At 37.6% G+C, this 14,230-nt stretch overlaps 1 protein-coding gene across 37 annotated transcripts in view; it reads right to left on the bottom strand.

Moving 5' to 3' along the window:
* The window catches only part of HEATR5A (HEAT repeat containing 5A), a 115,762-nt gene that overhangs the window by 56,026 nt on the left and 45,506 nt on the right, over positions 1–14,230 (bottom strand). For 29 of the 37 annotated variants that reach the window (XR_014810656.1, XR_014810657.1, XR_014810655.1 and 26 more), the window contains 3 exons: positions 13,348–13,500; positions 11,312–11,411; positions 3,198–3,307 (listed from right to left, as the gene is read on the bottom strand). Coding sequence is in view for 28 of the 37 variants with exons in the window: in XM_084968960.1 (XP_084825086.1) it covers positions 3,198–3,307; positions 11,312–11,411; positions 13,348–13,500 (363 nt within the window). In the remaining 9 variants the exon portion in view is untranslated. Of the gene's footprint in view, positions 1–3,197; positions 3,308–11,016; positions 11,106–11,311; positions 11,412–13,347; positions 13,501–14,230 lie in introns of those variants that run through there. The other 8 variants (XM_084968982.1, XM_084968991.1, XM_084968984.1 and 5 more) reach the window with 3 other exon arrangements.

The raw sequence follows: 14,230 nt of genomic DNA, 5'->3' as shown, positions 1-14,230 counted from the left end.
ATCAGACATGAGACAATGTATGGCTCTCTCCCTTACATACACATTGTGAAAAAAACTGGTCTATTTATCACATTGACCTAAAGTGCCATCTGAAAGATATCTATCTTAATTTCTGATGGATTAGCAATAGAAAATTTTATCCACCTAGAGTATTTACAAATAGCTTTTGCCAGCTTATAACCTACGTATATTAGGAAAAATAAAAATCATCTTGGAGAAACATTCACTTTTGTGTTTGAGAAACAGCATCAGGATGAAATGAAGACTTGAGTGAGTCTACTTACTATAAGTGACAGGATCAATCAGGAAGGGCTCACCTGCTATTATTTTTTGTAGCTCAGTAGCAGTTAAGAATAGTAAAAGCAAATATTCATTGAGAATGTACTATGTACCAGTAAATGTTCTAAAAGCTTTACTTGTAGTTTTCATAACCACCTCATGAGGTCCAGTTATTACTGTTATTTTATAAGTGAGGAAACAGAAACAGAATTTGTTAATTGCCCAAGGCCATACAGCAATCACATGGGCAAAGTGAGATTGAAACACAGGCAGTCCAGGTTTCAGAACCTGAGCTTTTAACCACCATGTTCAATCATTCATTCATTCAAACAGTGTTTAAGATAGTGTTTAATAAAATACATACAAATGTTATTATACAATCCTCCCTTCAAGGAGATGTAAAATACAGGGCGCAAATACACACATCAACAACAGAATGAAGGTAGGAAGTACCACATTTCATAAAGTATGAAAATAGATGGACTCCTAAATTTAGAAAAGGAGATATTACATACAGCAATTGGGGAGGGCAGACAGACCAATAAAAGCTTAATGAAGCAAATGAGAGTTGCCTGAGGGAATGTCTTTTAGTTTAATTACCAGTATATGATACTCAGAAAAATAATTTTGTTGGTAGCACAATATGCAAGGTAAGTTTGGTACCTAGGTGTGAAAATAGTGGTGAATCTCTATTTCTCATTTAAAGTGACTTCTGGCCTAACTGTCCATGAACAAAGTACTTAAACATGATTCAACTTTAAAATGCAAATGTGCTTGTGTTGTAGAAATACATCATTGACTTTTTGATGCTAATGAGGAGCAATTTTCAGTAGAGAAAATTGAAATACTTGAAAGGAGATCCATAACAAAACTAAAATAGGAAATTAAAACAAATAACCCATTTTTTTACTCCATAAACTTCAGAAAATTAAGCAACTATTATGACAAAAATCTGCATATGCTGGACAACCATAATGAAAAGTTATTTAAATTCTTTTTTTTTTTTTTTGGTCATTTTAGGGCTGTATCCAAGGCATATACAGGTTCTCAGGCTAGGGGTCAAAATGGAGCTACAGCTGCTGGCCTACACCACAGCCTCAGCAAAGCCAGATTCAAGCAGTGCCAGCGACCTACCCCACAGCTCATGGCAACGCCAGATCCTTAACCCAGTGAGTGAGGCCATGGATTAAACTTGCATCCTCATGGATTCTAGTCAGACTTGTTTCCTCTGAGCAACAACAGGAACTCCTAAATTCTTAAGTATGTCTCATGTAAGATATATAATTTCTATTTTTTTGTTGTTGTTGTTGTCTTTTTAGGGCCACACCAGTGGCATATGGAAGTTCCCAGGCTAGGGGTCCAATCAGAGCTGCAGCTGCCAGCCTACACCACAGCCATAGAAATGCCAGATTTGAGCCATGTCTGTGACGTACACCACAGCTCACGGCAAATACTGGACCCATAACAAGGCTAGGGATTGAACCTATGTCCTCATGAATACTAATCAGGTTCGTTACCACTGAGCCACAATAGGAACTCCTGCAATTTCTTACTATGCCTTGTAAGCTTACTTTTTTATCTCATTTTAGCAACTAACAGCAGATTTATGCTTTAATTTTGATTCCACTATTTATTGGATACATAAACTTGGGTTAGTTTTTGTAACCTCTCTGAGCTTCTATCAAATGAGGAAAACATAACTAGCTCATTTCATTATCCTAAAATAATGAAATGATAATATACAATTTCTAGCACAGTGCCTGGCATACAAAAATGATTATTTTGATATAGTTTCCAAGAAATGACAATATATCCATTTTTTTCCCGTGAAGCAAATACAAAATGCTTATTTTATATCAAACATTTTACTAGGTACATTTGTGAACCAGGAAGAGAGGTGGTGGGGAAAATACCACTCACATAGTGATAAACGCCAAGTTAGATTTGAGGTAATGATTAACTTAATATGGCTGGTTGAAAATTATAAAGACTAAAAAAAATAGACATTCCTACTAGAGACCATTTTCAACTTTCACCTCTTAAAACAAGTATTTTAAGTTATTCATTAGTGGTAGCAATATATTTTCTTGAAACTGTATTTTAAATTTATAAGAAAGGTTTTAGTACTAATTGTAAAAAGAGGGCAAGTTTATTTTACCAACAGCAGTATTTCAAAATCATATTTCAGCCTAATAAAAGTAAAACCTTTAAAATCAATTAGACCCTGGTCAGTTGAGTATTAAACTTCAATCTGGGCAGAGTTAAGAATGGAATAGTAGGAGTTCCCATTATGGCACAGCTGAAATGAATCCAACTAGTATCCATGAGGATGTGGGTTCAATTCCTGGCCTCACTCAGTGGATCAGGGACCCAGCACTGATGTGAGCTGTGGTGTAGGTTGTAGACACAGCTCGGATCCTGTGTTGCTGTGGCTGTGGTGTAGGCTGGCAGCTGGAGCTCCAATTGGACCCCTAGCCTTGGACCCTCCATATGCTGCAGGTGTGGCCGTAAAAAAACAAAACAAAAAAAGAATGGAACAGTGGAACAGAACGTATGCAACAGATAATCACTCTAGAAGGAAACTGGCAATGGCTAAATTTCTAATAGATTTGCCTTTGCATTATATATTTTGTAGAAAACCATGGAGTAGAATCAAGACCAATCATTGTGACTCATTCTCTCCCACACAGTGAAACGAGGGATTTTTCCCCAGAAAAGGGAAGACAGTAAGACATGAAGAAGTAGGGCTTTTTTTAAATGTCTTTTATTTACTATAAAATGGTGAATAACTGAGTTAAGACTAAACTCCCTAAACTTAGAAACAAAGCACCAGATAACTGTCATATAATTGATTTGTTTTACTTTCCAGGCACTGTACTAGCCACAAATAGTAGAACATCTTTGTGTGAGGCACGTACCTTCATAGGTTTCAGGCGGTAATAAAATCAACAATTCATAAAGCCTCTGTCTATAAACTACTGATGGTGTTTTCAACGAACTTCCATATGTTTTTAGTATTGAAGAAAGCCTTAAAGTAAAAGAAAAAGAGTACCTTAAGTAAGTTATGTAACAATGTACAAATATTGAACATGTTGACATATAAAGTAGCTCTATATAATTAGTGAACATTAGGGCTTTTATTAATTTATTGTGTGACTTTAAGTTAAAAAAGGAGTTACAAGTATCACACATGAAAACCATTCTATGTTTTCTGTCACACTTCATAGAACAAAACCATATATTCAACTTAAATTCCTAAGGATGTTAAGTATTGTGTCCAGAAGCTGAAACTCTTACTAAACTCCAAAATTTACAACATTGCATTTGTGAAAACTAAAGCCTGTTATGTAGAAAAGAAATAGCTAAAGAAACAAGCAAACAGGAGACACAAATGCCTAGAGAAAAATCCAAGGGTTTGTTAAGAAGTTGATCCAGAATGCTATCACCAAATAAAAATGAATCATCAATATATACAAAATCATAAAACACAAGCTTTTAATAAAGCACAGGCTAAGACAATGTTCCACTAAAATTCCAGACATAAAAACTCTCATTACCTTCTCTCTTCACTCTTCTTTCACTTTCGTTATTCTTCATCTTATTCTCATTACTGGCATATTAAGACATCATTTTACTGTGTTCACTCATCTATTAAAGGATTTCTACGCTTTTTTGTAACATTTAATTTTTTTGGCCATGCTCATGGCATAACAAGTTCCTGGGCTAGGGATCTAACCCACACCACAGCAATGACCTGAGCCACAGCAGTGACAACACCAGATCCTTAACTCATTAAGCCACCAGGAAACTCCAAAGTATTTCTAATTTTTGCCAAGGTACCATGTTATCAACTGGAGTAAAATTTTCATCTCCTTTAGCAATAAAGAAATAAAACGGGATTATTTTTCTTGTGCCATTGGTATAAATCCACTAAACTGTAATGGCATGAGGTTTCTAGGTACTCTGAGAAATTCTAGAAAGGTTCATTCATTTTTCTAGAAAAACAGTGCTCACTATTTTTAGTTTCTAGAAGAAAAGACAGATATCTTTGACATGCCATTTTATTAAAAAAAGTTCCATTTTATATCATTCAGCTTAAAAAACATTTAAAACAGCTGGATAGAACTTTTTAGTTATAGAATTTAAGAATAAATCCATTATATTCAAAATATTTCTCTAAAATAAGATGAGTGATTTACAGTATGAAAACGATTTAAATCATACTGGCAAGACGTTAAGAAATCACAAGCTGTATTTTTAAAAAAATCCTGAGGAGTTCCTGCTGTGGCACAGTGGCTTAAGGATCCGGCACTGGTGGCTTGGGTTGCTGCTGCGGTATGGATTCAATCCCCAGGCTGCTGCAGTGGATTAAGGATCTGGCAATGCTGCTGCTTGGCATAGGTTGCAGCTGTGGCTCAGACTCAATTCCTGCCTGGGAAGTTCCATATGCCGCAGGTGTGGCAAAAAAAAAAAAAAAAAAAAAATCCTACCACATTCATTTGGTTTAAATACAATAGCATTTAGTTCAGAGAGCTGTTTGTATGTCTAAAGAAAATGAGACGAACACAACAAAATAAGAATTTAAGAAAGCATTCCCAGGGTTTCTGCTTCTATAAGGAGGGCAGATTAGAGTCTCCAAAGGGCCTTCCTGCTATAAATACATTTAGATCCTGGATAAAAGATAATTTGCTTTGCTAGGTTTGAAGAAAGGGACTTTTCCAAGTCCAACCCCCAACCTTCAAACAAACAAACAGAAAGAGAATAAAAGAGAACATGAGTTAAAATCAGAAAGGGACTATCAATACCAATACTAACACAAGAATCTGCAACTGAGCTTGCACCCATGGCAAGGTAGGGTTGATAAACGGGATCTCCTGAAGGTAGTTTAAATGGTCTCAGGTACTGGCAGAGGCAAAGGCATATTGAATTAAACTCGGCTGAACAAAGAATTTGTGAATTGGAAGAGACTGCAGAAGAAATCACCAAAGAAGGAGTAAAAAGGAAAGGAAAAAAATTAGGAAAAGATTAAGAGACATGGAGGATAAAATGAAAACACTCAAGATTTGTCTAATCACAGCCCCAGAAGAAAAGTTTAACAAGAATGGAAAAAAGCCAATATCTGAACAAATTAACAGCCACTTTTCCTGGACAACTAAAATGCAAGAATCCAACGGGAGTTTCCGTCGTGGCTCAGTGGTTAACGAATCCGACTAGGAACCATGAGGTTGCGGGTTCGATCCCTGGCCTTGCTCAGTGGGTTAAGGATCTAGGGTTGCCGTGAGTTGTGGTGTAGGTCGCAGAAGGGGCTCGGATCCCAAGTTGCTGCAGCTATAGCTCCAATTTGACCCCTAGCATGGAAACCTCCATATGCCAAGAAATGGCAAAAGAAATGGCAAAAAAGACACACACACACACACAAAAAGAATCCAACAAAACATATACCATGCTGGATAAAGAAATTCACAAACTGTCAGTTTAAAGCAGAAATTGTGAGATTCCAATTTTTAAAACTCCAATTACATGCAGTTTATGAGATACATCTAAAAACACAATGACAAGGAAAAAGGAATAGCACATATATAATACCATAAACATTAAACTTTAATCAGAAAGTATTATTAAGGACAAAGAGAGTTATTAAATAACAATAAAAGATTCAGGCCATTGGGAAGATACAATTGCTTTTCAAAATATGAAAAAAGAAAAACAAAACTGGAGAAAAACTGATAAACCCAGCATAACCATGGAGGAGTTTAACACACCACTCTCAATTATTGACAGGTTAAACGGCTAAAATATCACTGAAAACAGATGGAGCAATGTAGCTAAAAAACCCACATCTGTCACAGAGCAAATCTCAAATTTAAAAGGATAGGTAACATACAGATCACATTCACTAAGTACAATGCAATTGTATTAACAATCAGTAGCAAAGCCATAGCTAAAAACTGTTTCATATGGTTAGAAATTTAAAAACATATTTCTAATCAACTTAAAAGAACTTATAATCAAATTAAAAAATACATAAAACTGAAAAAAATGGAAATAATACATTTCAATACTTTTGGATTCAGCAACTGGACCCTTATATGGAAATTTATGACCTGAGCTTATATTAAAAGAACTTAAGAGAAATTAAATGAGCTAAGCATTCGAATTAAGTTGTTAGAAAAAGAAGAAAGTATTTAAGAAAACAGGAGTAATAACAAGTACACATTAATGAAACAGAAAACAAGTTCAACATAAGCAAAGTTATTCTTTATACAGATTAATACAATAAAACTCTCATGAGGAGCTCCTGTCATGGCTTAGCGGAAACAAACCCAACTAGGAACCATGAGGTTGTGGATTTGATCCCTGGCCTTGCTCAGTGGGTTAAGGATCTGGCGTTGCCATGAGCTGTGGTGTAGGTTGCAGACATGGCTCGGATCTGGCATTGCTGTGTCTGTGGTATAGGTTGGCAGCTGTAGCTGATTCGACCCCTAGCCTGGGAACCTCCATTTGCCGTGGATATGGCCCTAAAAAGCAAATAAATAAATAAATAAACAAACAAACCTCTCATGAGATGAATCAGGAAAAACAAAGTAGAAGGCATAATGAAAGCTTATCAGGAATGGATGAAGGGACATTATAGATATAGCAAAGATTAAGAAGATGAGAGTTTCTTGCGGCCCTGCAGGTTAATTATCTGGTGTTGTCATTGCAGTGACTCTGGTCACTGCTGTGGCACAGGTTTGATCTCTGACATGGGAACTTCCAAATGCTGCAGGCATGGCCAAAAAGATTAAACTAAAGAAGATAAGAGAATACTAAGAAAAATTTCATACCAAAATTTTTAAGATGGGAGTTCCTGTTGTGGCACAGCAGAAACGAATCTGACTAGGAACCTTGTGGGTTTGATCCCTAGCCTTGCTCAGTGGGTTAAGGATCCAGCACCGCTGTAAACTGTGGTGTAGGTCACAGATGTGGCTTGGATCTGGTGTTGCTGTGGCTGTGGCACAGGCCAGCAGCTGTAGCTCTGATTCGACCCCTAGCCTGGACCACCCTCCATATGCCACAAGTTTGGCTCTAAAAAAAAAAAAAAATTAAGATGAAGATGCAATGGGAAAATTCCTGGAAAAATGGAAAAATTCCTGGAAAACCAAGCAACCAAACCGGACCTCAAATAGTTTAAGTAATTAAGGAAATGAAATATGTACTTTAAGAAAACAAAAAAAATCCCCACAAAGAAAACAGGTCCAGGCTGTTTTACAGACAGGTAGTTTCAAGTGACATATCATTCCAATTTCACAAAAGCTCCTCCACAGAACTTGATGAAACATTCACCTACCTCTTTTTTTGCCTTTTCTAGGGCCGTTCCCAAAGCATATGGAGATTCCCAGGTTAGGGGTCTAATAGGAGCTGTAGCCACTGGCCTATGCCAGGGCCAAAACAACACAGGATTGGAGCCGCATCTGCGACCTACATCACAGCTCACGGCAATGCCAGATCCTTAACCCACTGAGTGAGGCCAGGGATCGAACCCGCAACCTCATGGTTCCTAGTGGGATTCGTTAACCACTGAGCCACAATGGGAACTCCACCTACCTCTATGAGGCTAATTTCACTTTGATTAAAAACTAGAGGAGGAGTTCCTGTCGTGGCCCAGCAGAAATGAATCCAACTAGGAACCATGAGGATGTGGGTTTGATCCCTGGCCTCGATCAGTGGGTTAAAGATCCAGTGTTGCCATGAGCTGTAGTGTAGGTTGCAGACGTGGCTCGGATCTGGCATTGCTGTGGCATAGGCCGGCAGCTACAGCTCCAATTAGACTCCTAGCCTGGGAACCTCCGGCCTGAGTGTGGCCTTAAAATGACAAAAGACAAAATAAATAAATAAAAAGCAAAACCAAAAACAAAACAAAAAATACAAAAGAACTTACAAAACAGAAACAGACTCAAAGATTTTGAAACCAAATTTATGTTTACCAAAGCAGAAACATTGGAGCAGGGGACGGGATAAATAAGAGGGTTGGGACAGACATATACACTATTATATACAAAATAGGTAACAAGGACCTACTGTATAGCACAGGGTAATCTACTCAATACTGTGCAGTCACCAACATGAGAAAAGAATCTGAAAAGGAATGGATACAGGTGTAACTGATTTACTTTGCTGTATACCTGCAACTAAAACTTCCTTTTTATAATTATTTTTAAATTTATTTCTTTGAAATTTTATTTTTTATTTTTATTTATTTATTTATTTTTTTTTTTTGTCTTTTTGCCATTTTTAGAGCCGCTTCTGCGGCATATGGAGGTTCCCAGGCTAGGGGTCGAATCGGAGCTATAGCTGCCGGCCTACACCAGAGCCACAGCAAAGTGGAAACTGAGCCGAGTCTGCAACCTACACCACAGCTCACGGCAACGCCAGAGCCTTAAGCCACTGAGCAAGGCCAGGGATTGAACCTGCAACATCATGGTTTCTGGTCGGATTTGTTAACCACTGAGCCACGACGGGAAGTCCATTTTTTTGAAATTTTAAATGATTTTCCATTATAGTTGGTTAACAGTGTTGTCAATTTCTACCGTACCACAAAGTGACCCAGTCACACATACATATATACATTCTTTTTCTCACATTATCCTCCATCATGTTCCATCACAAGTGATAGATATAGTTCTCAGCACTATATATAGCAGGATCTCACTGCTTATCCACTCCAAATCCAATAGTTTGCCTCTATTAACCCCAGACTCCCAGTCTATCTCACTTCCTCCCCCCAACCTTGGCAACCACAAGTCTGTTCTCCAAGCCCATGAGTTTCTTTTCTGTATCACAACTTTTTAAGTAAACTATACTCCAACGAAATATTTATTAATAATTTTTGTCTTTTGAGGGCTGTACCCACGGCATATGGAGGTTCCCAGGCTAGGGGTCGAATCAGAGCTGTAGCCACTGGCCTGTGTCACAGCCACAGGAATGCCAAATCCTACCACAGTTCACGGCAACACTGATCCCCACTCAGTGAGGCCAGGGATCAAACCCGTGTCCTCGTGGATACTAGTCAGATTCATTTCTGCTGAGCTACGACAGGAACTCCACTCCAATAATATTTATTTTAAAAAGTCTGTTAATCAAAACTATATTTTACCAAAAAATAGAGATAGAGAATAGAGATTTCACGGAAGGGGAAATAGGATCAATAAACATATAGAATGACACTGAAATCATTAGGAATCAGATATATCATAATGACACCAATTTACATCTCCTGTGTTAACCAGAATTGATGTCTGAGTAAGTGTTGGTGAAGAAGTGGATTGAAGGGTACTCCCACATACCACTGATATACATATGCAAGAACTGTGGAAAACAGTTTGGATGTTTCATTTTAGGAGGACGAATAAGTTATTGTATAGTCACACAATTAAATATTATGCAGCAACCAAAAAGAATGAACAAACTTACACAAAGAGGAAGTTTAGAAACATAACGCTGAGTAAAACAAGTAACTCTCAGAAATAGTATGATACCATCTGCCTGATCAAAACCAAGCAAAACTGAACAAGGTACAGTTTAGGGAAATACATACTCAACTGGTTATAAACCCAACTAGGATCCATGAGGAAGGATGTGGGTTTAATCCCTGGCCTCACCCAGTGGATAAAAATGCAGCACTGCAGTGAGCTGTGGTATAGGTCACAGATGTGGCTGGGATCCCACTTTGCTGTGGCTGTGGAGCAGACCAGCAGCCATAGCTCCAGTTGGACCCCTAGCCTGGGAACTTTCTTATGTCACAGGTGCAGTGCCCCCCTCAAAAAAAGCAAAAAGTAAATAAATAAATAATTAAAAAAAATAAAAATGCAAGAGAAGGCCAACTCTTAAATTCTGGTGAGTACCTCTAAAGTAGGGAAGAAAGGATTTTATCAGAGAGGAGCACACAGGTAACTTGAATAGTATCACAATGTTCCAGTTCAACACAGCTCAATCTGGCACACTGCCTAGTTTCATAAATGAGGTTTTATTGGAACATAGCTGTATTCATTCATTTACAAATTTGCTATGACTGATTTTAAGCAACAAAGTTGAGTAGGTGCAACAAAGACTGGGCCAAAAAGCCTAAAACATTTACTCTCTGGCCCTTTATAGCAAACCTTCATTAACCTCTGAGCTAGTTGTGCTGAATTAACAGGTTTTCACCTTATTATTATGCTTTTCTTTTTTCCTTTTTAGGGCTACACCTGCAGCATATGGAAGTTTCCAGGCTAGGGGTCCAACTGGAGCTGCCTATGCGACAGCTACAGCAACCCCAGGTCCAAGCTGCGCCTTCAACTTACACCACAGCTCACAGCAACACCAGCTCCTTAACCACTGAGCAGGGCCAGGGATCGAACCTGCATTGTCATGGATACTAGTCAGGTTCACTACCACAGAGCCATGATGGAACTCCTACAGAACGTCCTTTAGAAGCCATAATCTTAATTATATTTTTCTGCATATTTAAAATGTTACATCATTAAATATTTTTTAAAACACTTTCTCTAAAACTATACATTTTATTTGGGAAATTATAAGTGACCATGACATACACTGGATTTAAAAAACAGTTTTATCATATATATATGATATATATGTATCATATATATAGATATATGTCAAACATATGAAAAACATAACAAAAAACTGAAATTGTTCACAAGCAGCTGGTTCTTAATGAACATAGAAGAGCACTAAAACCAATAAAATGCGTACCTGAAAAGGTTAACAGGCTTAATATTTAATTTCTTGGTTAAATCTGACTATATGGAAGATACATTATTGACCAAATAACTTTCCTTCCCTCTTAATATGTATTTTTCTTTCAAGATCCTAGCCTAAAAAAAAAAAAAAGAATCATGTAACTAAATGTTTGCCTTCCTCTGCAAATGAAAAAATCATTCACCAACCACAGAAACTTGGCCTTATTAATGTACTTAATAAGATATTAATCAGAAAGTAACTGACTGCTATTAAAAATCTTTATCAAATCTAAATAGCAGATCCTTACTGAGTTAACAAATCCACAGCGCAAGGAAGTGGTGGAAGAAGATGCTGAATTACTTCCTCAGTAAGGAGATCACCACAGTGGGAAACAAAGCTCTTGACAGCTGAAAAATAGAACATATTTTACTTGGCAGAATGTCATGAACCATGAAAAAAAGCATTCAATTATGGTATAGCATTTTCGTTTCTATTAGAGGAATAAAGAAATGTGATAAAACAAACAAAAATCTTGAAATTCTAGTATAAAAAGGAAGCTAGTGTCTTTTACCTCCAATCAAAAAAAAAAAAAAAAAAAAAAAAAAAAAAAAAAAAAAAAAAAAAACAATAAACAAAAAAACCAAGAACAAGGAAGTTCCCACTATGGTGCACTGGGTTAAAAAATCTGATTGTACATCTCCTCAGAAAAGAAAATCATGGACTTGGAGAAAAGACTTGTGGCTGCCTGATGGGAGGGGGAGGGAGTGGGAGGGATCGGGAGCTTGGACTTATCAGACACAACTTAGAATAGATTTACAAGGAGATCCTGCTGAATAGCATTGAGAACTTTGTCTAGATATTCCTGTTGCAACAGAACAAAGGGTGGGGGAAAAAAATGTAATTGTAATATATACATGTAAGGATAACCTGATCCCCTTGCTGTACAGTGGGAAAATTAAAAAAATTTAAATAAAAAAAAAAATCTGATTGTAGTTGCTCAGGCAGCTGCAGCGGCACAAGTTTGATTCCCCACCAAACACAGTGGGTTAAGGTTCCAGCCTTGCCACAGCTGTGGCGTATGTTGCAGCTGCGGCTCAGATTCAGTCGCTGGCCTGGGAACTTTCATATGCCGCAGGTACAGCCACAAAACAAAAACAAAACTTCCTAGAACTATTAAGAGACCAACAACGAAGTTAACAAATGCTGCTTTCCTGGGGTTTTAGTTGGCCCTTGAGCTCAGAAGTAGAAGCTTGGACGTTCAAGTTTGCCAGTTTTACATTAGTTCTGAGGAACCAGGCTGATTTTTGAGTCAGCATGTTAGGGTCTATAGGTGTTACTGGAACCAAAGAAGTTTTTTCTTTTTTTTTGTTTTGCCACACCCACGGCATGTGGAAGTTCTTAGGCCAGGGATGAAACCTGTGCCATAGCAGTGACCCGAGCTGCTGAAGTAACACCACTGGATCCTTAATCCACTGAGCCATAAGAGAACTCCAAAACTTATCCCCCTACAAAAGTTTTTTGTTTTTTTGTTTCTTTTTTTTTTTTTCATTTTGGCCTCTCCTAGGCCAGGCATCAGATCCAAGCTGCATTCACGATCTAAGCTGCACCTGTGGCACTGCTGGATCCTTAACCCACTGTGACAGGCTGGATGTCAAACCTGTGACCCAGCACTCCCAAGATGCTGCCAATCCCATTGTGCCAGAGCAGGAACTCCAAACATTTTTATAAGTTATTTCATATGTAGAATAAAGTTAGACTATATTTTAAAGTTAGACTTAGTTTCAAGGAAGCATGGATTTTGGTTTTGCTTCTTTAATCATTTCATTTTTACTTTTAAATTTGTTATTCTTTTTTAAGAGTGAAAATGCCATGAATAAACAACCAAAATCAATGCTTCAATGCTTCCATGTCTTATCAGGGATCCCATACTTCCTTAGTTCAAATTTCCATGGTGGATACTATTTTTAATGGTCTATGTGTTACAGAAGGGCACAACTTTCATACATAAAAAATTAAATGGAAACCATGTTTAACCAATGCTAACTAAAGTCAGCCCTAGTATTTCTAAAAAGAGCAATGAATGCCTCCTTAACACAAAGCGATCTTGACATTTCTCAACTGTATTGCACATAATTAAACATGCAACCTAAGGACAAGTACTCCTCAGTTTAGTTTATTACATCATACTTCTGTTATAATCATCATCTAATCAATTATGTTTAGTAACAAAAATCACCAGAAGCAGATTTTCCTCCTCAAACTTAAATAAAATCTAAAATATGTGTACAGTTAAAGGGCAGAACAGCCAATGGAAAGGGAGACAAAAGACTAAACTCAACCTACCAGAGAGAGCACCAGCTCGTCCTTCCAAGGTTACCTGCCATGTAAATGAATCTCCTCGGCTCTTTTCTGTCTCCAGGTCTTTAGGAGACACGGGAAAGACACACTTCCACAACAGCAGAACTCGAGCAAGATGATGACTGACAAATGCAGGACCTGTAATTTATTCAACTGTCACTTGTAAAAGAACCTAAAGTGGTTACTCTTTAAAAACCCTTCCCTCTTCAAACATATTTTAATCCACTATTGCTGGATTACTTTGTCCCTTCCGGTTCCAAAGAATGTACTATTGGATGAATGACTATCTAAAGGCACGGCAGTACAAAGAGGAAAAACAAGGAACTAACAGGAAAACTATGGGCTCTAGTGTCAGTTCTTCCACTATTCTCGGGACCTCTGTGAGCTTCAATTTCTTTGAACCATAACATGAAGCCAGAACCACCTGTACTGCTTGTCTCCAAGGGTTTTATCAGATCCAAATGATGAGATACACTTTAAAGTAGCCTGAAAAACTAATGTACCCCATAAATACAAGGTACTACTGTATTGGTAACAAACAACATTGTATCCTGAGAGTAATTCCGACTTGTTCCAGGCCAAAATTCAGATCTGAATGGAATATATATATCTACATGTATACCTATAGATATAGATATATATACACATGTATTTTTTTAAAATTTCAGAGGAACAACATTGGTGAACTAAATAATTAAACCCAATAAGAAAAGGTAATATAGGAGTTCCCGTCACGGCGCAGTGCAAATGAATCCCACTAGGAACCATGAGGTTGTAGGTTCGATCCTCAGCCTTTCTCAGTGGGTTAAGGATCCTGCGTTGCTGTGGCTTTGGTGTAGGCTGGCAGATGCAGCTCTGATTAGACCCC

Source organism: Sus scrofa, chromosome 7 (assembly GCF_054392235.1).
Source record: "Sus scrofa isolate SSC_HxYL_T2T_F1_AM1 chromosome 7, Sscrofa_HxYL_maternal_Yorkshire_Landrace_v2.0, whole genome shotgun sequence".
Taxonomy (NCBI): Eukaryota; Metazoa; Chordata; class Mammalia; order Artiodactyla; family Suidae; genus Sus; species Sus scrofa.
The sequence above is the reverse complement of the archived record's forward strand: the minus strand, read 5'-3'. Positions and strand labels throughout refer to the sequence as shown.